A 26,783-nucleotide genomic window follows, 5' to 3' on the forward strand; every position below is an offset into this window, starting at 1 on the left:
GTGAGATCACTTGAATTAAAGTATGTCATTGGATAAGAATAAGATGGATAGCTCCATACAGCAGATGACATCCTGTGTTGCTGCAGTGTGCTGGTTTATCTGGTGTCACTGAGAGTGGTCAGAATGGAGCCGGCCTGTGAGGCAAGTTTACTGCTGCTGTGATCCGTCAGTTTACTGAGGCTTTCCTTCATGTTCACAGAGTTCAACTCGTCCTTCATCACACCTACAGCACACAAGAAAGAACAAGAGCAAGAACAAGAGAGACAAGTGTAAGATTATTGCAACTAGCAGTGCAGGTAAAACTGTGATGCATGAGAAGATGTTGTCTCTGAACATCAGTGTGTGCATCAACATGAGTGTTGTATGCATATTTTTTTCAGTTGAAAAGCAACATAAATGGGTATTTAGTGTTGTTGACTGACTCTGAATGCAAAGTATAAACATTTTGTGTATAAATATGCATAGTGACTGCCCTTTAAAAGTTGAAACCTGCTATTGGAACTACATTTTGCTATTGGCTGATCCTGGTAAGAGGAGGCTGCTTTCATCATCAAATGAGCCCCCTGTCACTGACATAAAGCCAATTTGCTTAACTCTCAAAGGGTTAAATGATTCATATCAATTAAAAAATAATTCATTTTTTCATAAGGCTTTTATTACAATGACAAATGTGTTTGGTGTTTCTACCTCATTCAGCAAACTGCAGTTTAAAGGAGGACTGTGTAGGATGAAGTGCCATCTATTGGTGAGAATGCAGATTGCAACCAGCTAAATATCAATTTCCCTCAGTAGTCTCTCTCCAAGCTTGTGTGAGAACCTGCAGTGGCCTGTGGGTTTCTTAGTTAGATGTTAATATACAAAAATGAAAATGAGAACTATACTAATTACATGTGATTCAAACTTCTGCCAATGGAACCCCACAGTCCTGTACACGGCTCCTTTAAGGCACTTGTATTGGGACCATAAACCAGCTATGGCTATTTCAAATCATCCAGACAGAATCACTTTAATTTTAAAGCCAAACCATTATTGTATCCTGATGGCGATGAAAACTATCCATTAATACCAGATGATTGTGACCTTTAATAGAGGCATCTAAAAATAAATGCTGATAGTTAAAGCTTTCAGTGAGATGAAGAAGCTGCACTGTGTAATCCTAATTAGGTATACTCCCTTTATCATTTATGTCTTTTTTGTGATTTTGAGCTGGAATCTGAAGAGTACAAGAGCTTAATGTACCCCTGCAAAACACCTCAGATTCATGTTGCTAAAAAAAAACATGCAGAGACATCTTGACATAAGTGTTGGAACAGAGTTACTGTGAATGTGTGCTGTAAACTCAAACACATACTGGAGTTAGCTAGGCTGCAGATGAGACCTAAAGCACTGAACTTGACTTCGACCGCCCCCACAGGATCCTCCAACATCTTCTTTAGCATGGGCAACAGCTCTGCCTCCTTGAATGGATCCTTCATACATTCTGTAGATCACACACAGACACATGGACACACACACATAGATGATGACACACCAGCTGCATTTGCATGTGGTCTCTAGCTGTAGTTTCATCTCTACAGTGGCCCTAAGAGGTCATGTGTGTTTTAGTTGAAGTTGTTTTTGAATTCTCTTGCAGTGTCTGCTGTCTTGATTTTTCTTCCAGATTTTACTCAACTGACTTTGCTTTGCTGCAATTTTAGGACGTTTCTGGGATTTTAGGAAATTTCTGATTTTATGACATTTCTAGGATTTTAGAATGTTCCTGTGATTTTAGAATGTTTTTCGGATTTTAGGACGTTTCTAGGATTTTAGGACATTTCAGATTTCAGAACATTTATTGTATTTTAGGACATTTGTGGGAATTTAAGCACATCATGCGTGTAGCTTAGACATAGCCTTCACTGGCACTTTTTGTTTGATAAACAAGCTCTATTTCGCCATTGTTCTATGCACTCTGGCACCTTATGTATAGTAAATGTACAAAAATGATTCCTGGTGTGAATGACTTTAATTCTATTGTGAATTAGAAAATGGGTAGGGGGCCATCCAGTACACTATCAGGGGCCAGTAGGTTGAGTATCACTGCTGTACAAGTTGTAGTCAACAACAGCTGCATTCAGTTCTTTCCTGTTCTTTTCCTTTTCTTGTTTATTGTTTGTTTTTAGTTTAGTTGTGTAAGAGGTTAAATTCGATCTTAAATCTTGTATCTTTGTATTGGGAGGTTCTCTGCTTCTGCATAATCCATCACAGCAGAGGAACATACAGGCTGCTTGGAATCATACATGTTTCACACTGTTTATTGTAGTCTCGGGCTAATAATAGACCCTGGTTAGCCCAAGGCCCAGCTGTCCAACCAGTGTGGTGCTCATTATCACCCACACACCCAGCAGCTTGTCACTCTTCCTCCTTCCTCCTTATATACAATTTGCCTGAGTTGGGTTTTTTTTTTGGCTGATCAAGCCAAAAAAAAATAAATAAATAATTTTGAGTTTTGTGTACATTTGAACATAGAAATATTATTTTCATTGTGGTTGGAATTACATTTTATCCGTTTTAACCCTTTGAAACCTGAGCAAAAATTGCTTGCTTTCTTTAAAAAATGTGGAAAGAATGCAATGAGCAGGAAAAGAGGAAATGGTCCAAAAATTAGCAAGAAAGAAAAAAAGAAAAAAAGAAAGAGAAAAGAAAAGAAAAAAACAAACAAGGAAATTAGTTCAAGAAATGCTTAAAAATAATAAGTGTGTGACATAAGTAATTGCTATCATTATAAATATAGTTTTTCCATAGCTTTTTCTCATGTTTCCAAAAATCTTTCAAATCTACTAATTTCTTGCAATTTGTGAAATACGTCTTTCCATTTTGCTCATTGCAATTTTCCCATGTTTAAAAAAAAAAATCACAATTTTTCTCAGGGTTAAAAGGTTTAGATACTTATGGAAGGTTTCTGAAAGCAGCAAGAAAACCTTTCCAGGTTTCAAAGGATTAAAAAAAATTAAAAACTGCTGTTTTTTTGTAATAAAATAAAAAACTACATACCGCATGGGAATGCAAAAGAATGTTACAAGAGAGTCAAAGCGTGGCTCACTGGAGACTTGTGGGCACAGTTACAGTTAACACTGTGGTCCGCTGACATGCCCAAATATCCCTTTCCCACCAACATGGAATGGGTTCTTTTCCAATTCCTGCACAAATTTTTGAACCATCTGGAGAATTTTCACCAAAAATAAATTGGTTCGGAACCTGAATAATTGATTCCCAGCTGGAACCAAAAAATAGCAGGTTTTTCTTGATGGAACGGTTTTAGTTAGGTTTAGTTAGCATGTCATATTCTACAGGTTGTAAAGAGAGAACAGAGAAGACAACAAAAGAGATGCTAAGTAAGAAATCATTGGGGGAAAAAAGGGCGTGCATTGGTCTCATTAATAGGTTCATGCTTGATTGTTGGTAAAACAACTATTTGAAAAAACAGAACAAGAGTTTGCAGGTAATCAACACAATCTACCATCATGTGTTGTGCATTTTATGATGACCTAATTACAAGGGTTCTGATAGAAACTAGTGGAAAAGTGGGCTAGTTCACTACTTAGCACCAAAGTTCCTGAGATGAGTCCTGGATGGAAAAAGCAGAGCTAAATTGGTTAAAAAGGGGTAAAAGCGATGCATTTTTGAGCTACAGATCCTAACCAACCTCCAGGCAGCTCTGGTGGCAAAGGACAGACTGTTGCTGAGAGTTTGCATTTCATTTTTAGAATTATTCTGACATGCATGTTAAATTTGAGCTCAGAATCTCTGACTTTACATCCTCTCTGAGATTGGCTTACCAATGTCAATGGCAGATCCTATGGCCAGGGCAACCAGGGCCTCATTCTGCATGATGACATGTTCACTTGTTGCCATGGAGATAAGGTGCCGAACCCCGTCTGCTTTGGCTACAGCATGGACAACTTCCTATCAGAAAGAGGGAATCAGGTCAGAACACGTTAACTAATGAGTGTGTGCAGAAAGTGCAAATACTTCTGCTGCCTTCACATGCTCCTTGGAAATATCGTACTTCCCAGCTGTGCTGTCGCAATTATAACATTCACATATTTAAGTGTTCTGTTCAGAGAAAAAGTAAAACACATGGATGAAAAGTAAAAAAAAAATGTTATTCAGTGATTGATTTGTTACCAAAAGCAAGTAGCACAGAGCTCCTTTGTGCTTCAGGGGCAGAACGAAGCACATAGAATGCACATCAGGGATGTAGCTGACGATTTGTTTAGCTTTGTTAAGCTTTAATATCATTCTAATTAGTTGATATTTGTTAGCTAGCTAGCTTTATGTCCCTGTTATTTCAGTAATTAAGGGCCTAAAGTGTTGCAGGGATAATTGCAACGAAAATAGGCTACTTTAAAGCGCAACTTTAAAATGCTTGTGCATGGCGCAACAGGTCAAGTTAAGTCACTGTGACTTAACTTGAAATATGGAGATCCATAATGCAGCAGTCTATTTAGCAGCAGTGTGCTTCTGATGATACTTTATAAGGCTACTTTATAACATTGGAATGTGTGCTGTTTCAACTCCCATGGATATCCAACTTAAGGCAGTTTATGTTGTTATCAATTTAAGTATCCTCGCCTGGCATGCTTTATAGTTCAAAGTTTGCTTTGCTTTGCTTCAGCTAACTACTAAAGTAAATGATAGCTACTAAGAATAAAATAATGGAATATATCATTTTGTACTGTCAATTGTTGACACTGTTTCCATACCGTCAGCCATTTCTGCTGCTCAGACACGTAATGCAAACATTACAACTCGGGTATCATCGAAATTTCCTTTTTTTCCCCCATTTGTAATTAACAGTTTGTAGGGCTATTCATGTGCACATAACTGGTAAATACAATATTTCCAAGAGCATGGGAAGGCAGCATTTCATTATATTAAACTCCAGCCCACTGGGTGGATGACCAAGAAAAAAATAATAAAATTTAGCTCTTGCTGAGAATAAATGGTCTCACAGGGCTGCGGCTGTGTCTGATGAAGGCGGCCAGGAGGCGACTGGCTTCTCCTCGGACTCCTGCGTGGTCTTTAGCTTGACACCACTCCATGACCCGAGCCAGCAGTTCTGCATCTCTCCCCAGCACCAACGCTGCCTCTTCTGACACACAGCAGAGAAAAGCCAAAGATTCCATTTCAAACGGTCACAGAAAGAGTGGAAAGCTAAACAACTAGGAAATATGGGCACAAGCTGCCATTGAGTTATACAGAGATAAAAATAGTCTTACAGCTACTGTGGCAAATGTCCAGCTTGGAATGAGAATGGAGCTAGAGGAAATAGATCATAATCAAATGGATTTATCCTCCTGCTGAATGTGCTCAACAAACTGTTGGACTGAACAAAAGAAGACATTTGGAGACAACTTGGCCTCAGGGAGCTTGCGATGAGCATTTGTCTCTTTTTCTGTTATATACCAAATGATTAATTGATTGATTGAGGAGACTAACAGGCTTGGTGTTCCAGGGTAAAAGAGTGAAGGTCAATGCAGTTGGTGAATGGATAAATAAATAATCTTGAATTGTGTCTCTGTGAACGAGTCAAGCTGAACTTAAAGTTTACATTATGCTTGTGAAAACATGCATGCTTCACACGCATCCTTCCCCCAAAAGCACAGAAGATCGCTACAATCAGCACAGATTCAAGATTAGTGTCATCAACTCCAATGTCTTCCTCTCTGTTACTGAGATGTGACGTTGAGTCATGGCCAGAAAAGTCAAGACAGTTCAAGTCAGTTTTATTTATAGAGCCCATTATCACAAATCACAGTTTGCCTCAGAGGGCTTTACAGCATACAACATCCCTCTGTCCTTGGACTCTCACATCAACTAAGGAAAATGTCCCCCATAAAAACCTGTAATGGGGGGAAAGTATTTTGAAATTGACCTTTGACCTCACCCCACCTAAAATCTCATCACCTTTATTATTTTATCCAATTAGACATTTGTGCGAATTTGGAAAGTGTAAAGGAATTCCTCCTCAGGCTTTCAAACCACACTCAGTATGTTTGCATGCACAGTTTAGTAGAACTGCAGTTATAGCTCAATAAGGTCATTTAACTGGATTCCTGTCCTTGTCCCAGTATACAGTCACCAGGTGGGAATCCACTTATTGATGAAAAAATATCCAACACAGCAGGGGGAGATATGCCCCCTTTTAGGTAGTTCCTATAGACCTAGTATATTATTTATACAGTCTATGATACTGACCCAATCACAGTCATAACTGTTTATTTACAATAACTTTGGGGCAGACAACCACCACGTCACATTCATATAATCAAATGGTGCAGAGCAAACTCTGCCTTCATTGGTTAGTTTTAAGCCACATAAAAAAATGAATATCAGTTTAAGTGTAGGCTATATTCGGAATATTCTCACCACTTTACCTTGCTGTCAGACAGAACTTACTGACGGGGATTTGAAACTGTTTTATCAAAAACACCAGATTCCACTGAGAAAAACATTATTCTCCACTGAACAGCAGAGGTGCTGCTCTATCGCTGCTCTACCACTGCCTCCATCAGCTGCTGTGGAAGGTGAAGGTAAAGAGCAGTCAACACTTACACTGATATTGTTTTTTTTAGGTGGATAAAATGTGTTTTGCTGCGTCCACAGCAGGACATCACTTAGCTTCTGTGCCAGTGTTGTGGGACTGTACTTTATTTATCAGAGGAGGGGGGAGTGGCTGGGGTGTGACTTTTGTAAAATATAAAATACCACCTTTTCAAGTTGTACATCCCTCATTTGAGCCAAAATTAAAAACACAAGTCCCTCCTCAGGCCGTCACAGCAACGACGAGCACACGCAGATCACAGAGTCCAGTTTAAGTTTGACAGAATAGCTCAACTTTCAATCGCATTATCTGCATGTGTTAGTCCTATTTCGGGGATATTTGACTTAGTCCAATTTCAGTCAGACTAACATGTTTACATGTTTTTTTAAAGTCCACTTTTAGTTGGACTGACACAATAATTCCACTTTTTCTAACATCATGTAAACATAAAGAATTAATTGGCGCCAGGGGACTATTCAAAGTGGCCTTTCCCATGGCCAGCCCTCTCTGCAGGGTTTGGGTGCAGCCTACAAGTCCCTTTTAAATGTGGGAGGAACAATAAATGATTCAAAGATGAGATGAAACACAAGGAAACAGTGGGGGGAACAAAGGAATAATGATCATAATCAGAGACCTTTCTGACCACTCCTCTCTGCCTCTGACAAATGTGATGCCATGTTAAACTTTTCTTGAGTTATAAAGGAAAAATATGGCCTGATTGTAGCTCTGATTGACACAGGGGAATCATACCTGAGGCTAATATACAGTAAGTACTGAGTGCTAACAGCTGCGCTCACCTTGTCCATCCACCATCATACGTAGTGTCCCCAGCAGTTTGAACTGAACTGGTGGCATGTCGGAGCGCAGCAGGGTCTTTATCCTCTCAGTCACCCCGTCATCCAGCATCCGCACTTTGTTGGTAGCTAAAACACACAGGGCATCCATGTCAACTTAAATGACATAAAATAATTTAAGTAAAGATAATTTAAATTATTTAAACTTTCACATGTAAATTTACTGTCTGGTGATTTTATTTTCCTGACTGACCCATGACGTGATGTGTTTTTTTAAAGATGACTTAGTGTTACATGTTTCTTAATGAGAATATGTACAGTATGTGACTCTGTCCTTTTAAGTCTCAGTGTTAACCTTTAAACAGAGTTCATGGAGACTGGAGTACCAGGAATGGCGAGGTTTCTGAGTGCGCTCAGTCCAGCATGTTGAACAGACACGTCTCCTTCGTCCACATGCTGCTCCAGCAGGGTCAGGATGTGAGGAACCACACCAAGGTCCAGCATCTTTACACAGTTACTGTCTGACAGAAAGACAGCAAGCCAGCAAACACACCGTCAGCTCCTCATCACTTACATTACATGCACCACATCACAGCGTAGCTCTGTCATCCCATTACTTACACCAACTTAAGGCAATATGTCCAATAAGACCTTTAACATTTAATCACTATAGGCTGACTATGAGTGATTTGGTATGCACTGGTGGAAATGTGAATTCAAGATAAAATCCTTAAAAATGATCATAAAATAAAATAATAAAAATCATTTTGACATATTACAAATATTTTCACCTGTAGAAATTACATTTCAACAAGTCAAAATTGATTTAAAGATATCATTAATTTCATTATAGATATTAGTAATTCCTCTTCAATAGTAAGAATAACGATTACAGATATCTCAAATTTCATCCAATACTTTCCACATGTTGAAAAAGGATTGTGCCTAGTGGAAAAGTAATTTCCTATTTTAGATAACAACAATTGTGTTTCTGATATCTGCGACATAACAGCAAACAATTTTGAAAATGTGGGCCTCATATCATTTAAGTACCACAAAGCCATTGGTTGAATCACCATGTTGATTTTGGATATGTATGTGCATCTACAGTGATATTTTAGTTGCTCGTATTGGCGATCTCATTCTTTTTGTAACTACTCAAAGCTCAGGACCACAGGTAAGGGTCAGAACATGGATTAGTGCATCTAGATTTTGACTTTTCCTCTCTTTCAAAAACCTCCTCTCTGTCAAAAATTCCCTCAAGCTGTTGTGAACAGTCCAGTTACCATGGCAATGGATGTCCAAAACATTGGCAGGTTTATTTCTATTGCAGCCACTCACTAAAGCCAATCTAATATTGCTGTAATGTCTTTATCTTTCTTTGTATAAGAGTAAAGAGGATCTCAGTCTCTTCTTCCGTCCACAGATACTGAGCCATGTTTTGTAGAATATCATGTGACTTTGTTAGATTTTTTCTTCTTCTTTGGGTTTAATGGCGGTTGACATCCATAAAGTGGCATTACTCCCACCCAGTGTTGTGCATCATATGAACCATAAAAGCGAAAAAAAAGTGTTTCCATTGCAGTTTTGTGAAATTTGGCTTTTTGGAATTGCCTGAAATACCACTTCATGTGAGCATAGAAACTTTTTTGTGATAAACACAAGTTTTTTCAAAACTGACGTGTTTCCATGAGGTGTATTTTATATTCACATTTTCAATTTGCACAATTCCAGGGTTAATGGAAACCCGCTTAATGTAAAGAGAAGCACGTACATTTCACTCCGTGTTTGCTTCACTGACAAATGTCTTAGCTGTGGTGGTGGCTGCTTGCTTTTCCCACATCAACTCGACATAGATGGCACTGGAGGCAGGGAACCTGTGGATGATGTCACAGACATCCCTTAATGTTTTTTTTCTGAAAGATATCTCACCATTCCTGGCGAAGTTGGCGATGGCGAGGGCTCCGGACAGCTGCAGCTGGGTGTTGGAGCTCTGCAGCCAAGACAGAACGTCCTGATACACCAGACCTGTTCCCTCTCCAAAACACTTCTGCATAGATTCATCTGACACACACACACACAGACACACAAATAGATGAACATACCAGCTCATTACAGTAGCCATATACATTGTTTTACGATATAAGTATGTTTCTATTTTAGGACATTTAGGATTTTTAAACTGAACTATTGAATTTTAGTACAATTCTAGGATTTTAAGAAGTTTCTTGAATTTCAGGACAGTTGTAGGATTTTAGGATGGTTCTAGCATTTTAGGGCATTGAGGGCTTAGCTATGTTTACTGACATTAACATCCCTGTTTAATAATATAACTGAGTTGTAAAGAAAACGTCTTGAATATTATTGAGGTAAAATTAAATCACTTATAAGACAACAATTGTGCACTGACGTCAGAGATTTGTGGTGAACACAGAGACATAATGGTCCACCCTATCTGTCTGTGACACACTACCACACAGAAAGGTCACACTGTCCAGATAAAAAGGGCTGCACAGTCACTGTACTGTAAGAAACCTGCGTGGCTGCTGTATGTCACTGCCTGCCCCTACCCTCCTCCTCTAGCTCCTGTTCTGTCTCTTTCTTTAAATGACAGCTATGGCACCACAGTTATGGTGCATGCTGTCTGAATGCAACAGTAGAGAACAACATTCAGTATTGTTGTAACTGGCCAATATAAATATGAATATGCACAGTAAATCATATGCACACACTTGTATAATTGTACAATAAGGGCAATGACATGAAAGACAGAGAGAAAGACAAATAAAATGCAAATACTGAAGTTTGTATACACAAACATTAATAGATATCCATTGAGGCTGCAGCTGCATCACTTACCTCCCAAGAGCAGGGACACGATGAGGTTGGAGGCGATCTTGATGCTGCAGAGGTCATGGGGGTCAGAACCTCCCTGCAGACGCCGGATCATCTCAGATAAAGCCTCTGGTACTCCTGACTCTGCAAACTGCAGCTTCAGCGCATCTGGTGGTCCAACGCATTTCCTTTCATTATTAACAGCTCACATTATCTTCAACTAAATGTGCAACCTCACTATGAAACAAAAGAAAAAAACATGCATTGGATGATACTGAGGAGTATTTGAGGTTAGAAAATTGGACATTATACAGCAAACAACCCTCGACTTACAGAGGTCAAGCTGTGCTGCTTGGGATTTTTTTTGAAGTGTTGTTTTTCTGGAACTACGCCCATCATATTTGGCATTTAACCACGGTCCACTCCCAGCACAACAGCTCAAGGTGGACCATGGCTCAACTATACACTCTCCTTTGAGTTTGGGTGTTTTGATCAGAAACAAAAAGCCTCACAACCGCATCATGAGCTGCTGACTGCCTGTGATTCCACTGAAAAGTTGCAAAAAATACACCACTCAGCCAAAACATTAAAACCACCGGCAGGTGAAGTGAATAACATTGATAAATTCATTACAGTGCAAAGTTCTGCTGGGAGACCTTGGGTGCTGTTATTATGTGGACTTGGACATTTGGTATCTAAAAGTGATTTTTTTTGGCTGATTGGTGTATGTTTCTAGTTTACTGTGTCCTGTATAAATGAAAATACTAAAGGGGAGAGAAGCAGCAAAACCCTGAACAGAGCAGGCATCAATGACAATTATAACACTGATTTAGTCAGAACAGCATAAAGGAGGAGCTGGGGTGGAGGAGGGTGGCAAAAAGCGGCTTGCAGAGGGAGCAGCAAAGAGTAGGCAGGCTAGAGTATCTTAAATAAAGCAGCATTTAGCGAATTGGATGCTAAGAGGCAAATCAGGTGGCCATCAGCTGATGAGGACTTGCCTGAACTAATGCAATGCTCAATTTTTCTTGGTTGCATCATACAGCGTCATCACAAGGCAGTGTGAGAAATGTGTTTGTATGTTTTAATGAAATTACAGCAGATTCAAACTTCAGAAGCTGTATGCAGTCTGTTGCCATCATTTTCTTTGCTGATGAAGCTGCAGCACCATTGTCTTTTTTGATAATTATGTGCTTGTAACTAATAAGCATAATCAGCAATGGTCTGTGACCACTCTGTTATCCCCAGATAATCTGAATAGTGTGCACCTATTAACAGCAGAAATTAGGGATGACATTTTGGGTTATACGAAATTCTACATTGTGATATCAGTTTATACAATAGAGTTCAATTTAAAGCCCATATATAAACTGTTGAAGGATAAAATAACCAGATAAAATATCTGTTATTAGCTAACCCAGAAATTAACCTCATGTCATACTTTTTCTAAACTGGACTCTAGAAATGTTTCAGGTGTTGATGGGACGGAATATGTGTAGACTGTTCTGCAGGGATTTTCTTATTCTATCCTCTTCGCAGATAATATTCATTGTGTCAGTTATTTTACCTGTGTGTGTTTACTGTGTTTTGTAATTGACAATTGGTACATTTTTTGTTTTTCATTGTCGTTTTTTATGACTGATGTCCCCTCAAACAAATCTCTCCCTCACAGACAATTAAAAGTGACTGATTGCTATGACCCATAGTCAGAGATAGAACAGGTGTAGCCTTCCTAAAGCACCCTGCAGGTCTCACCACTCTCGCCCAGCGAGCCAAGGATTTCCAGGATGACATGTCGGCGCTCGGCATCAGCTGCCCGCTTCAGCTGTAACGTCAGGACATCTGCCACATCTTGTTCTGCCAGGGCGTCCCTCGCAGAGTCTGAAAATAAAGCAGCCAATAATGACAGTGATGGAGTTAAATAATTACCCTTACTACCAGATTAAGTGATTATACATCTGAGATCTATTGATTGTTTACCCTCATCCTTGATTAAATCAGTTGGGGAAGAACTGAGGAACGAGTAAAGTCTGATCTGTTTTGGTATATTTATTTATACAACTGATTTCTCTTGCCACTGTACACAAACAGTCAGTACATTTACAAGATGTTAGAAGAAGTAGAATTATTGTGTTAGTTCAATTAAAACTGGATTTTCAAAACACATGTAAACAACTAAATCAAATTTCTTAAAGTTGGGCTAACCCCTAATTTCCACCAGATCTGCGTGTGGTCAGGCTCCGATCTGTCATGGCAGATGGAGCAAATAAATTAAACTCAATGTGTTAATTTCCACTGGCTCTGCCGCGTTGAGGATCGACTCTGTCTCAGATCAAGATCAGGATACGCAAGGCACCCAGACAAAATGATTGGAAGTTAGAAGTTATTCTGTCATGTAAACACCTCAGTCAGACTTTAACTGGACTCCGCATTCTGCGTGTGCTCCTAGTCGCCTAGTTTTTGACAGAATGGCTTCAAATCCCCATCAGTAAGGGGTGTCTTACAGCAGGGTAAAGAGATGAAAATATTCTAAATATATAGCCTACACTTAAAGCGATATTGATTTTCTTAGGTGGCTTAAAACTAATAAATGAAGGCAGAGTTTGCAGAGCACTGTTTGGTTTTATGTACGTGACATGGTGGTTTTGTACCCCAAAATTACTGTAAATAAACAGTAATGATTGTGATTGGGTCTATTATCATAGACTGTATAAATAATATAGATTTATAGCAGCAAGCGGAAAGGAAGCATATCTCTACCTGCAGCAGCGGTTAGACTTCCATCAATAAATGGATTCGCCCTCGGTGACTGTTTACTGGGACAAGGACAGGAGTCAAATTCAATTACCTAATGGAGCTATGACTGCAGCTCCACTAAACTGTGCATGTAAACACACTGAGTGTGTGTGTCAGCATTACCATGCCTTTCCCTCTGTAAGCAATTTAGAGTCTTTAATTTCTATGACTGACTGAAAGACATCACATAGAGAACATGGAAACATAACACATAGATGAAACGTAGCTGTGAGAGATGTAGGACAACACTGCAGGGGACAGTTCTGTCTCCTCGTCTGTTCACCTTATACACCTCAGACTTTAACGGCAGCTCTGAGTCCTGTCATCTGCAGCTAATGGGTTTATGAGGGGGATCGAACAAGAGTTGGATAATGTGGAGGGGGTGACCAGCTTCTCTGAATGTGACCAAAACTAAAGAGAGGCTCATAGACTTCATGAGAACATTCATCCATCCATCCGTCCTTCCGTCCATCCATCCGTGCATCCATCCATCCACCCATCCATCCATGCATCCATCTATCCATCCACCCATCATCCATGCAGTCATCCATCCATCAATCATCCATCCATCCGTCCTTCTGTCCATCCATTCGTGCATCCATCCATCCACCCATCCATCCATGCATCCATCTATCCATCCACCCATCATCCATGCATTCATCCATCCATCCATCCATCCATCCGTCCATCCATCCATCCATGCACCCATCCATCCGTCCGTCCATCCATCTGTCCATGCATCCATCTATCATCTGTCCATGCATTCATCCATCCATCCATGCATCCATCCATCCATCCATCCATCCATCCATGCATCCATCATCCATCCATGCATCCATCCATGTACCCATCCATCATGCATCCATCATCCATCCATCCATCCATCCATCCATCTATCCATGATTCAAATCACAGCTAATAAATATGAAAATATATCCAGTGATGAAATAATCACCCATGTCAGCAAGGTTACAGAGGGCCAGCAGGCAGACGTTGACCAGCGGGTCGTTCTCTGGATACTCTCTTATAATGGACACCAGTCTGGGGATTACACCATTCTGGACTAACTGGTCCTGTTGGTATGCTGGATGGGAGGTCAGATAGAGAAAGAAAAAGGAAGTGATCATGCTTAAAGTGACAGATGTGAACACATTTTTTTTTTTTGCTAAAGTATTTTAACTTCACATTGACTTTCAGGTTATTATGCAATTCCATGTTCTCACAGGTTTGCTGTCATTATTATCTGATGTGTAAATGACAACTGGATACAAATCATCCAATTTAATAGGTTGATCTTTTTAAATTTGAAACTTATGATTCATATACACAGTGCCTGCTGAAACCTGAAGAGTGACTGAATGTCTGAACCCAGAAGAACACAGTCTGTGCCTTATCAGCACTCTGCTGATTATCAGTGAGTCTGCTGACTGAGCTGCAGTGTCACATTAACTTACAGTTGTCAAAGCAGATGCGTCCGATGGCCCTGCCAGTGTTTAGCAGCATCTCCTCGTCATTGCAGTTCAGATGGGGAACCAGGACCTTCACCAGGCCTGCTTTGATGCACGGCTCCCTGACTGCAGCTGCAACACACACAAACACAAGATTTCAGCTGCTGAAAAGCAGAAGCCCTGAGTTTCTGTGGTACCTGAGAGCACATCATTCTGTGATGCAGAGTGGTTAAAGTGCCATGGCCTGCCTGATTCCAGCAGCTCAAAGAGATTGATGATTCTCTACCCAGCCCTTCTCGTTTGCCTGTTTTAACTGGATACCTGGTTTTGATCATCTAAATTAAGTGAACATGGACTTTAATCATAACCCTTTAAACCTGAGCATATTGGTTTAAATACTTTTTCAAAACAAGGGTAGAAGGCAGTAAACAGCTTACAGCACATGACCCAAAAATTTGCAAGAAATTAATAAAAAAATAAATTTAAAAGAAATTGCCTGAAAATGAGCAAAAGAAGAAGAAGAAACATCAAAACAAAAAACAAGAAAATCACCTGTGTTAAAAATTGAAAAATAATAATAATAATAAAAGTGTATATAAAATAAACTTCTCTGTAACATAATTCAAAATATATTATATACCATTAAAATCACTGTCGTTATTGTTTTCTGGATTTCCCTTAGATTTTTTAACCCCCCATCCTTTTGTCTGTCCATCCGTCTGTCCGTCCATCCATTCATCCGTCCCCATAGTTTATTGCAGTTTGCTGGACATTTCTTGCCGTTTTGCTCATTGTCTTTGTCTGTCATGTATTCAAAAGAAATCAAACCACTTTGCTCTTGTTTCACAGGATTAAATAGCTTGTGAAAAGTGTCTGAACATAGCATACAGAAACTGATGTCAGTTCAGGTTTCAAAGGGTTAACCTTTCTGTATGTGGGTGGTGAGGTTATTTTCTCCACTTTGGGGAGGACGGGTGTTTGGGCAGGAACTCCCCCACCGCAGATATCGTTACTGCGCAGATGCAGGGCTCGCGATGACATCGCCCTCGCAAGATAGCAAGGCTTGTATCTGGGATATTTTAACCTCACTTCAGCATAGCGGGTGTAAGTGGGGGTGTGTCGTCCATCTTTATTTACTGTCTATGGCTCTGACTGGCTGTTGGAGACATGACATTTGATCAATTACAATGTCATGACAACTGGACAATTTAGATCATGTGATCTGAAGTTCTGGCCCAGCTACTGAGCTGACCTTCATTCAATAATATTGTGGCAGTAAAGAGCTTTGGTGAGAGGAGAAGTCTCTACTAAACTCATATACTGAAGTATCAGTTGTATCAGATATTCAAAATCATGTGTGTAGCCGTAGTATCATACCTTCTCTTGCCATCTCTGCCACCACCAGAGCCACCTGGCAGCTCAGGCTGCTTTTACTCCGTAAGGCCTGAGCCAGCGTGGGCAGAATCCCACTTCTGGCGATCTCCACAGCAGCATCCTTCTCTGTCCACACACAAAATCATACATTCAGAATGAAAACAATGACAGGATATGGAATCAAAGTATTTTATAGAAATATGCATTTAACTTACTTAGAATAAAAGTCAGTTAGTTTTGGCTAAAAGTTTTCAGTGTATACACTAAAGCCCTGTTGCTCCAGATGTTCTCAAAGCCCAGGAAACGCCCCTGGTTGCAATACATATCTATAATAAATCATTTATAATTGCTAGCTTTGATGCTGACAGCCATATTTGTTTTCCCATAATGCACTGCGAGAGTCTTTTGAACCAATCAGAGGTTCCTGTGTGCCCTGCAGGCAGACCAGGCAGGTCATTCAGTCCACCCCCTGGAAGTGCAGTTGTGATGTGGCTCTCTGTCTCACTGCAGACACAAACTGCTTTCAAAAATGGCTGTGCTGTGCCGTGCCGTGCCGTGCCGTGCCGTGCCGTGCTGTGCGTGTAATTTCAGTAAAAATCTGTGACATTTAATTTTTGTTTTGATTGTCTTTTGTCTTTATGGTCCCATCACTATTTTTACATTCATGTGACATCACTGCAGCACAAATATCCTTTTAGCCCAGGTTGTCCTGAAAAAAGACAATTATGTTTACAGCTTGACTGTTCATTACAGGGTCGATGTTATACATGCTTTACTACACTATGAATCAAATCAACAAAACTGGTCATAGATGGCTAAGGGCTCAGAGGGTTTTAAACACTCATGAAGTCAGTGCAGCCATTCATCTTTTCTTCAATGTACGCTGTTTTTTGATAGCCTTCCACCTATGTGCATGTAACCATTCTCTCTTAATTTGGAGCTATGAATATTTTCGTTTTTGGTGCCACACAAAGTCAATTATACGACAGAGTAGTACATCTGTTAGTACTGTGTGGTCTGTCTGTGTAAATTGTTATATCCTGACATGTTCGGCCTTCACAGTCAAAATGTGAAACTTTGGCGATATATGTGTCACACTTTTTTGTTGCCCTTTTACTTTTGCCATGACAGAGGTAAGCAGCATTAGATGGGGATCCATTAACCCTCAAATCGATCGAATTGAAATTGAGAATATAAAATATGCCTAATGGAAACACGTCAATTTAGAAAAAAAAACCCATTTATTGCGAAAAAGTTTTTACAATCGCAGTCGTATTTCAGGCAATTCACAAATGCAAAACTGCAATGGAAACACTTTTTTTTTCGCCATTTGGCTCCCTCGGGCATGATGCAGCAGGTGCTACAAGAGGTGCTATTGCATCACATAACTTTTCAAAAGTTGAGTTGATCATACAGAAGTTTTGATTCTACAATTCCTCGTGGACTATCACCTCCCAGAAATCCCTCATACGTGGCCGCTCCCACGTATAAGGAGTTTGTTTTTCCATAATGGCTCATAACACGCATATGTGGCCTTGGATCGGAAATAATGACAGCTAGTGTGGTGGCTGCAATAGAAATTGAGCTGCTAATGTTTTGATCATCCATCACCATGCTTCTTGGAATGTTATCACCAGAGGAGAAGTCGTAGATCATCAGTCATCATCTCACAATCTCACAATTGTGTTTTACTGACATTTTGAAAATATCGCTTAAGTAAATCTGTAATGGAAACCCAGCTGTTGTATTTTAGCCTTTCTGTTAAACTACATTAACTACATGTATAAGTTTACCTACTATCTTAAACTTATTGTGCAACATGTTAACATTTTTCTGTGTCATTTCATTTGTGTAGGGGCTCAAGTCACATAAGTGACTAACGACGGAGAATTTGGGGTTTTTTTTTTTACATTTTTTGTGAGGTATTTTGTTCTGTGTTTGAGTGCATCAACTGTTTTCCTTTTTACCATTTTGCAGTTGTTTTCCATGGGAGGGAGGCTCAAGTCACATAGATGACAATTGACTGAGGATTTTGTATTCGACATATGGTCAGAATATATGAAGTCTGCCGCCAAAATATTCTGCTTGGGCTCTTCATATAAACACAACACCGAACACTACCACTTACAACAGCCTTGCAGCTACATGATGTGCATATGATTTGTCCCTCTCAACTCTGAGCTCTAAATATTGTCATTTTTGGTGCCACTGTTTTTCTGTATAAATTAATATCTTGCTGTATATTTAGGTTATATATAACAGGCTTATAGTGCAATTAGCCTGCAATGTCAACATGCATGTTTATTTATGCATGTACATTTCTGATCATTTGAGCGTAATAAATACAATGCTGTATATTCCTGCTGCGGCCATCCATGTGCACTCAATGCACCATCTCCTGCCCACTGTGCGGAGGCGTTTTTATTGATTTTTGGAGGTGAGCTATTAGAATAAACATTACAACATTGCATTATTTTACTGTGTCTATGTATTCCCAGGCTTAAAATTCTTTGCATGAATTGAAATGTATTAACAGAATATTTTTGCACATAGGTGGATGCACTGATGTATGCATGTGCACATGTGAGGTCCATCACCCACCTGACCACCCACTGAGGCAACTTAGCAACACAGCTTGGACTGCAGACCTGTTGTGCCTACAGGATGGAATAAATATTACAACTGCAGAAACTAGAATGTTTCTGCAATGTGCATCCTGCCTTACAGGGCACAGGTTAGAACTGTGACATCACTAACAGACTCATTGATGGATGTGTTTGTGTGTGTGTGTGTGTGTGTGTCTGTGTGTTAAGGTGCGGTCCATGACTTACTTTTTTCCAACAGAGCAGCCAGCACTGTGTCCAAATGTGGCTTGAGCTCCTCCTCGATCAGCTCTGTACTCACACTGATGGCCTTCAGTGCCTCGCTCAGAGTATCTGCAACACACACACACACACACGCACACACACACAAACATACACTATCACAATACGGTCATCACAACCAACGACAAGAGATCAGAGTGTGACAGCTTCAAAAGTCTTCCTTATCCCAGCGTAATACCATAAAACTTCAATTTTTAGCCCGGGCTATTATTTGCTTACATCATTGAAATCAACAGGTTTATATTTAGAACAGGCCTCTATATAGGACGGGCTTTTAATTCCTTTTACATAAAACTGTTGCTCAGCAAAGATGGAAAATACAATCAAATTATTCATTTAACTCTTTTAAACCTGGGAAAATAGTTTTTAAAAAAACATGGGAAAGTCATATGCAACAAAAGAAGAAATGACCCTGATGTTGACAAGAAATCTGTTAAAAGTACAGGAAAATGACCCAAAACTTTGCCTGAAAACCTGAACAACAATAAAAAACAAAACAAAAAACTGAAGCAAAGTAAAAAAAAAAAAGAAGAAGAAAAGCAACAAATGACCTGAAAAAAAAAACTTAAAAACTTAAAAATTATAATAATTCTGTTGATATTGTACAGAACTTCTTTGACCCACCAATCGTGGAATCCAAATCTTTCATTCTAACCCTTCAGAACAAAAGCCTGCATTAAATGTCTCTGAAAATCTAAAATCTCTGTTTCTTTAGCTAAAGTCAAGCGCTGTGCATTGGGCTGAAATGTACAGATGTGATGCAATTTTTTGGGGGGGTCACAGAAATATGTCCTCCCTAATGTACAGGATGTGTATCAGGGTTAATCCATGCATTTTGAACACATTACAGTCCACAGTATGAAGCCTGATTTGTTTTCAGTCCTCTGCTTATGACAGAATATTGTGCTCTGGCTTTGCCATCTGTCAACAAAACCCAATTTTGTGCTTCATTAAAATGCTGGAACATTTTTTTAATAATTTTTGCTGAAGATGACAGATCCACATTGAAACTTCTCCAATATCTCCATGGAGACTATATAAATAACACTATAGGACATTAACTAAACACCAAATGTGAGGAAAGCTGTGAGGTGGGTGCACAAAAAGTGGATTGACTTCAGCCATATTTAATGTAGGCCCACTATAATTCACTTCTTCACTGCACTACTGTGCAGCTGTGTCATTACATGCACAGTGATTGATCATTTTCAATTTTTATGACCCCGTGCACTTTTGACTTGTTTGATTGATTATAGTCAGGGTAACGGCTAAATTCCACGGGGTCCATCATCCCCCATTACGGTCAGGACAAGGCCTCCAGAGCTGATGTGTTCAGTGTTCACTGTTCTAAACAATGCTGGTGATTCCGCCCAAGCCCAGAGGAAGTGACCCAGGCTTTGATGCAAATTTTACATAGTGGCCAAACGTGGAATTACACCTTCCAGGTTGGTCATGTGATGCACACTGGCCCAGAAAGACTTTTTCCCATTGACAACCATCGGGAAAGAGATGTCTGTAAATCAATAAAAAAAAAAATTGTGAACGCCACAGCAAAACTTCCTCTGTCACTTACGATTTAAACCATTTGGTTTGATAACATTTGGAAAGTCTAAAACAGCCTCAACATTACATTTAGGCTGCCATTTAAGCTAGTGAAGCACTAGTCTAGAAGTTGATCGTTGCGCCGGCGGAAGTTGGAAATGAACAAGGCAGCAGCACAACAACGTGTCTAAAAACATCAATAAACTGAATTTTACAGACATATGTAGCCTACAGCCATGGTATGATCACAAAAATCAAGGAAAAATAACGAAATAAGTACTATCTCAGCAAGTCTACAGTACCAGCCGGCAGGACGCTCCCCACGGGACATAGGGCCATGTGTAGGACAGAGAAAAACAGCACACAGACGTAATGTCACCGACACGTCTCGAGGAATTAGCGGGTATGACTGTCAGAGTAAGCCAATGCTGGTGCTATCCTGGTGCTATCCTTTGGAAAGCGACTTTGCGTCCCTACCAATATTTTAGGAGAACAAAATTTGTCTGTAACAATATTTAAGTGAACTACTTTGTATTATCTTCATACTGCAGTTTTTCACTATTCTAAGAACACAGTTCCTGAAACAAACGCCCTGCTTGTCGAAACTCCCAAGACAAACGCCAAAAACACAACATATACACAACATACAAAACATCTTACGTGTTTTGCAGAAGTGAGCACTACATTCAAAACTATACAAACTCTTCTAAAAATGCTACTTTTGCTTTCAAACTATACACACAAACACCAAATAAACACATCATTCCACCACCAACTACACACAGGGCTGAGCTAAATCTAAAACATTATTAACATTTCAACTTTTCTTATGATAAAAGTATAAAAACACGAATGTTGTCATGTGTTTCGTGTGTAGCATGTTGTAAATATGAACACAAATCCTTTGGGTAAACAAAATCTGTTTATTCTCAATACTCTGTCCTTTTCCTCTTTCTACTCTTACTCAATAACCTCTTCCTCTAACTTTCTCCAAAATTGTCCAATGTTGTGCACACCAAAGAGCAAACCTGACTACTATTTCTGGTGTTCAAGCTCTGATTTCTGTGATCTGATTGGTTACCTGGTGTCTTCACATGTGCATTCTGAGCTCAGGTGATTGCTAACTGGGTGTACTGTTTTAGTGGCAGCGTTAAGCAATTTAAACATACTCAGGCTTTCAGTGTTGAATGAAGTTTCTAAGAGAGAAGTGTGTTTGGTGCACACAATGTATTGCAAAAAGTATGAGCCTGAGAGTGTGCATACATTTGTGCAAATCTGGGCTGAGGTTTTACTCCTTATTTTCAATTTTAGTGTGTAAGCATTTGTAAAAAAAAAACCAACAACAATCCTGTAATGCTTCTGAGAAAAAATAAACGGGACAAATCACATCTTGCACTGATTCAGTAAGGGAAATCACATTTTATTTTTCACACACACACATACACACACATTCTCTCTCTCTCTCTCTCTCTCATACACACACACACACACACACACACACACACACACATTGAGTAGTGACCTGCAGATGGTAATCACCTAAGCTAATCTCCTTTAAGTCGAATGAAAATAGCCTGAGTGGAGGGGGCTGTCAGGTAGATACACAGTCTGCTACATCTCCATCTAACCCTCATGTCCCTATGTCCTTTTGTGTGTGTGTGTGTGTGTGTGTGTGTTTCCATATGCTCTAAGCATATGGAAACACACTCTATGCTCCATCACTGTGAGGCTCATTGTGTGCAGTGCTCAGACTCAGACTGTGTCAGAGAGCTGCCTCTATGATCAGCTGTACATTGTGATTCTGCCGATGTGTACATGCCGTTAGAAAAATAAGAGGCAGCAACGGCAGGAGACTGAGACGAGGCAGGTTCTTGGGCGGTGGTGGTGTGTCTGCAGTGTGTAAGGCCTTAGAGCCACTGAATGGTTTGTTTCCCTTCAGTCTGAAGCTGAACCGAGCTCTCTTACTGCTCCGTGACACAAAAAGCTTGTTGTTTCTGGGATTGTCTGGTGTGCGTGTGACATCGCAGAGCAGTGCAGCTCCACGCCTTGCATCAAAAGAGATAAAATATTTTAAATTTTTGGCAGTGATAAAAGAGAAAAATTAGCCCATTTTTTAATATATGAAAATAATTATTTTATAGACATTGTGTGTTTGAGAAAATTTGTAATAATGTATCCACAAGATACACATCTAAATCGTTTTCTAGCAGGTGAAAATTGGCCTTGAAATTGCAATGACTGACCCAGATGGATAGGACTTTTAAAAAAAACAAAAATAGAATTCACACACACACACACACACACACACACACACAACTTTGACACACAGTTGATGCAGTGTAGTGTGTGCAGTGTTCACCTCTTTATCTCTGCTGCTGTCTGTCTCTGTCTCACTCTCAACTGTGATTTTAAGAAGGTGCATTGTAGTTTTAGTTCGATTTGGAGCCATAACTTACACCATGAAGTTGATTTGATTTGTTTGGGACACAGTCTAAAGAGGCCTGCATTAACCACAATACACTTTTTTGTCCCTGGGGGAGAAAGTAACCAACACATTTAAAAAAAAAAAAAAAAAATATGTCTTCTGAGGTAATCATAAAATCTGTTTTTATTTTTGTCTTGATTTTCTATCCTTGTAGGAATGTACAGCAACCCAAAAAGGTATTGTAGCTGAGCTCCAATGATTCTTTTTCAGTGAACTGGAAAAGGGGGTAAATTACATTTTTAAATAAATTACATAATTTCATGAAAGCAAGAGAACAATATTATGTTTTACATTTATAATATACAATTTTGTATAGTATAGAAAATGTTATGTCCCTGATTTCTTGTAAAATAATGAAACTAAATTCAGTCATGGAAACCTGTTCAAATAATGTATGAATATGATTTAGGCCCCGTGTAAACAGATAATTAGTAAACAGATATTTTCTTCACTGTTTGGCTTCTCATGCACATGCAGAAAGTTTTAAGTCACTAAAATAGCTGATTTAAACTGCCCTCTGAGGTTTCTGTTTATGTGGCTAGATGTGTTTGGGGAACAATGATGTCATCTCCTCAGTTTGTGCATGCTCATTTTTGCTTTGTGGAACCATACACTTCAATGATGCATTCAAATGGGACCACGTATACCACGTTCATGAGAAGAGTCCATATGAACACCCCCGGCTGAAATTTTCGAGGAACTCCGAGATTAATTCATGTTTAAGACTTAACGTTTAAGATCCATTTAAACACAGCATTACAATAACAACAACAACAACAACAACAACAACAACAACAGTGCAGACTACTGACGACTGGACCAATGACTATGTAACACTTAATACCACTTCACAGACAAATGCAAGCGTCTGCTGCGCCACCACATTTTCATCCAAACTTGTCACATGGTGGCGCTCTGTCAGTTACTTATGACGTTTTAGGTATCCTTCTGCATCAACTGTTTACACTCCGGGATGCTGTTATTATGAAGTCAACAAATGCACATGGTGGGATGAAGCAGCATGGTCCTGATGTTTACACAACAGCACAGACTGTTGTGTTGGTTGGGGCAAGTGGCACATGGTAATGGGTAGACAAAAGACACACACACACACACACACACACACACACACACAGAGGAAGCGAACTCCAAACTCCTGCACAAGAGTGAGTTGTTTGTGGGATCCATCCACCTTTCCACCCTAAGTGCACTCATGGTTACTGGTGGTGTTATTAACTGACGCTGTCCTTCAGCCCGGTTCTGCCTGGCCGTGTTTTTAAGTGATGCCGCCTGTGCGCGTTGCCTGTGGACACGCCTGGTGCAATGCAGCCGTCCAGCAGCGTATGACAACAACAGTTGTTCTGTTCGAGCTCATTTTGCTCTGATGCCATCCAGCCATGTTGCAGTTGGACGTGGAAGCTAGGCATCATGCTTGTATGCTGAAAGCACAGACAGAGCAGCACTATTTGATGAGTTTGAAGTGATAATGGGCTGACTGCACCCAAAGTTTTTGATCCACCTCAGCATCTGCGGTTTAAAGTTGCCCGAATTGAAAGTTTTAGATCAGGCCCACGCTGTGTTTCAATAGCTTCATTTCCCCTGATTCACATGCTCTCACCTTGGTGTTAGAAACAGCTGATGTCACACAGAGGTCACTTTGAGATAGGAGGGAAAGCGGGCAGGACACTGAAATGAAACACACCTGTCCTCGTTCTCTGAGCCCAACAATCACAGACCGACCACCAGCTGCAGGATTTGTGTTGTACTGCTTTTTACAAATCAACAGAAATACATGCAGATTAATATCTGTGTGGTGAAGACATCTGCTGCAGATAATTGCAATGAACCAGCAGGATTTTGGTAATTATTTGCATCAGTTTCTGATTTAGAAATTTTTTTTGTTGTCTGTAGAATTATTATTATTGCTATTATTTTTATGGGTTTATGATATCTTCCTATGCATTTACTGAAAATGTTTGCAATACGGAGATCACACAAGCTGAACAGGACAATAATATACATATATATAATAAATTATCAAGTTATCAATGATATTTTATAAAGGAACTATCTGCTAACAGATGAGTAAGTCTGTGTACATGTAAACATGTCTGTACTGACCTATAAGATGCATTAGAACAAGTGAATATGAAAAGCATGTCAGATAGTGAATGTATTTAATTTTATTTTTACTTATTTACTAATTTATTCATCTTCTTCTGTGGTGCAACCAAAGTTTTACATACATCACTGCCATATAACCATGAATGAATTTTCTTGCATCGGAAGCATAACCGCAATGCATTGTGGTTGATATAGACCTCTGGAGTGACCATCATTGTCCCCTCAGCCCTCTGAGGGTTGACCTCATCAAGACAAATGGAATGGCACTCATGATGCGGTGTGGATTCCTCTAAGGGGAAGTCAACAAGGCTGAATGACGACTGGAACACAGCACTACTGGAGCAGATGGTGGGTCACTTTCCACAGTGGGATTGTTGTCAATGAGTAGCAGAAGGAAAACCACAGCATCACTATCTGTGAGCTACATCGTCATATCGACAGTTGAATCAGTAATAATGAGATCTCCAGTAGGTGTTTGGAAGAGGCTAACGTTGGCCTGTTCACTTTACTACCTTTATGACGAGGGGACACTAACAGAAGGGTTTTCTATTTATGATTTATCATCATAATTAGAATTTTCATATATATTATGCTCATTCTTGTTCTATCTATCTATCCATTCATCCATCCATCCCAATGATGCCCTCACACTCAAATTTACACATGTTCACGCTGCTTAATGTGTGATGCCTAAAACCACATAACCACAGCTGGTATTGTACATGATCACTTATATGAAACCACACACACACACACGCACACACACACACACACACAAGGGGATGTTCGATATAGCTACTCACCGGTCTCTGTCATGGCTGCTGGTCGACAGGCTCTCTGCTGGCTGGCTCACTGCCTCTGCCTGTTAGCACTGTATATGTGTGTGTGTGTGTGTGTGTGTGTGTGTGTGTGTGTGTAAGTGTATGTGTATGTAGGGCTGGCAGAGGAGCTACCCTCCCTTCCTAAGATCAGGTGTACCCCAGCCCTGTCTCTCACTCTGTCTGTGTGTCTCTCTTTACTCGTTGCTCTTACTCCTTTAATCTCATTATCCAGCACTCTCTCTCTATCCTCCTCTCTCTCCTCCCCCTCTCTGCTGCCCCTGCGCTTGCGCTCTCCCTCTCTGCTCATTTGCTCTTGGTTTCCACCTTGCTGTCTCTCTCTCTCAATTCTCAAATTCAGTTGCCGGTAAGCTTTATTTTATTCAGAGAAGAATGTGAGTCATAGCCAACAAATCATTTTTTTTTTTTTTAGAAATATTTGAAATGTCTTTTGAAATAAAAAATTTAAAAAATCATTAATATATCACAAAACACTAACGAAATGTCGTAAAATCTCAGGTAATAAGGTTAATTCTGATAAAAGTGTATTCATGCCTCTTAATGTCAGTGCTACTGTTCAACCCCCTGGTATTGGGTTTCAATGAAATCCTAATCACATCACTGGCTTAAAACTCTCATGAAATGCAAGATACATTCTGCCTCAGCTACACACTATTACTGAAGAGGATTGCAAAAGATGGTCTGACTTACCACTGCCATTAAATGGCCAAATTGCATTAAAATTAATATTTTTGCCAAAAATACCTGTCTTTTATTTAGATGCTTCCAACCTGAGTTCCAAAACTATTTTTCAAACTAATAAATTCTTGTCTCATGCAGTTTGGAGAAACACCCACCGAGGTCAAAGCTGACAGCACTACAAAACCCCCTTGAAAAAGGTCTTGAAAAGGTAGGCTGAGAGTTCCCAGTTTTGAGTTCTTCTATTGGGTAAATTTGGGCAGTCTTGATGCAGTGGCATGCAGGGTCAGCTCACCCATCCATTTGGAAACAAATCAAACAATATCACCTTAAAGACTTTAAACTGGACATTGTATCACATGCCAGCTCCTTGAATTCCCTCCAGGTTACAGCAACAAAC

The 26,783-nt window shown here is 39.8% G+C and overlaps 1 protein-coding gene across 1 annotated transcript; it reads right to left on the bottom strand.

Moving 5' to 3' along the window:
* si:dkey-191g9.5 (rap1 GTPase-GDP dissociation stimulator 1) lies at positions 1 to 25,875 on the bottom strand. The gene is made up of 14 exons (XM_042502616.1): positions 25,670 to 25,875; positions 18,662 to 18,766; positions 15,834 to 15,956; positions 14,463 to 14,588; positions 13,964 to 14,092; positions 11,968 to 12,093; positions 10,240 to 10,383; positions 9,313 to 9,444; positions 7,767 to 7,901; positions 7,384 to 7,509; positions 4,995 to 5,134; positions 3,819 to 3,945; positions 1,352 to 1,480; positions 1 to 223 (listed from the first exon to the last, which is right to left on the bottom strand). Exons 1-14 carry the CDS (start codon positions 25,680 to 25,682, stop codon positions 96 to 98), a joined length of 1,683 nt encoding a protein of 560 aa, XP_042358550.1. The 5' UTR covers positions 25,683 to 25,875; the 3' UTR covers positions 1 to 95.
* Between the last annotated feature and the right edge of the window lie 908 nt (positions 25,876 to 26,783).

This window comes from Plectropomus leopardus, chromosome 15 (genome assembly GCF_008729295.1).
Source record: "Plectropomus leopardus isolate mb chromosome 15, YSFRI_Pleo_2.0, whole genome shotgun sequence".
Classification (NCBI taxonomy): domain Eukaryota; kingdom Metazoa; phylum Chordata; class Actinopteri; order Perciformes; family Serranidae; genus Plectropomus; species Plectropomus leopardus.

Excerpts from the sequence above, each read along its gene's own strand:
- si:dkey-191g9.5 (XM_042502616.1), bottom strand. Across the intron at positions 14,093-14,462 it reads ACGCATCTGCTTTGACAACT|CATACCAACAGGACCAGTTA; the intron begins GTAAGTTAATGT and ends CCTCCCATCCAG. Across the intron at positions 7,510-7,766 it reads CAGAAACCTCGCCATTCCTG|CTACCAACAAAGTGCGGATG; the intron begins GTACTCCAGTCT and ends TGTGTGTTTTAG.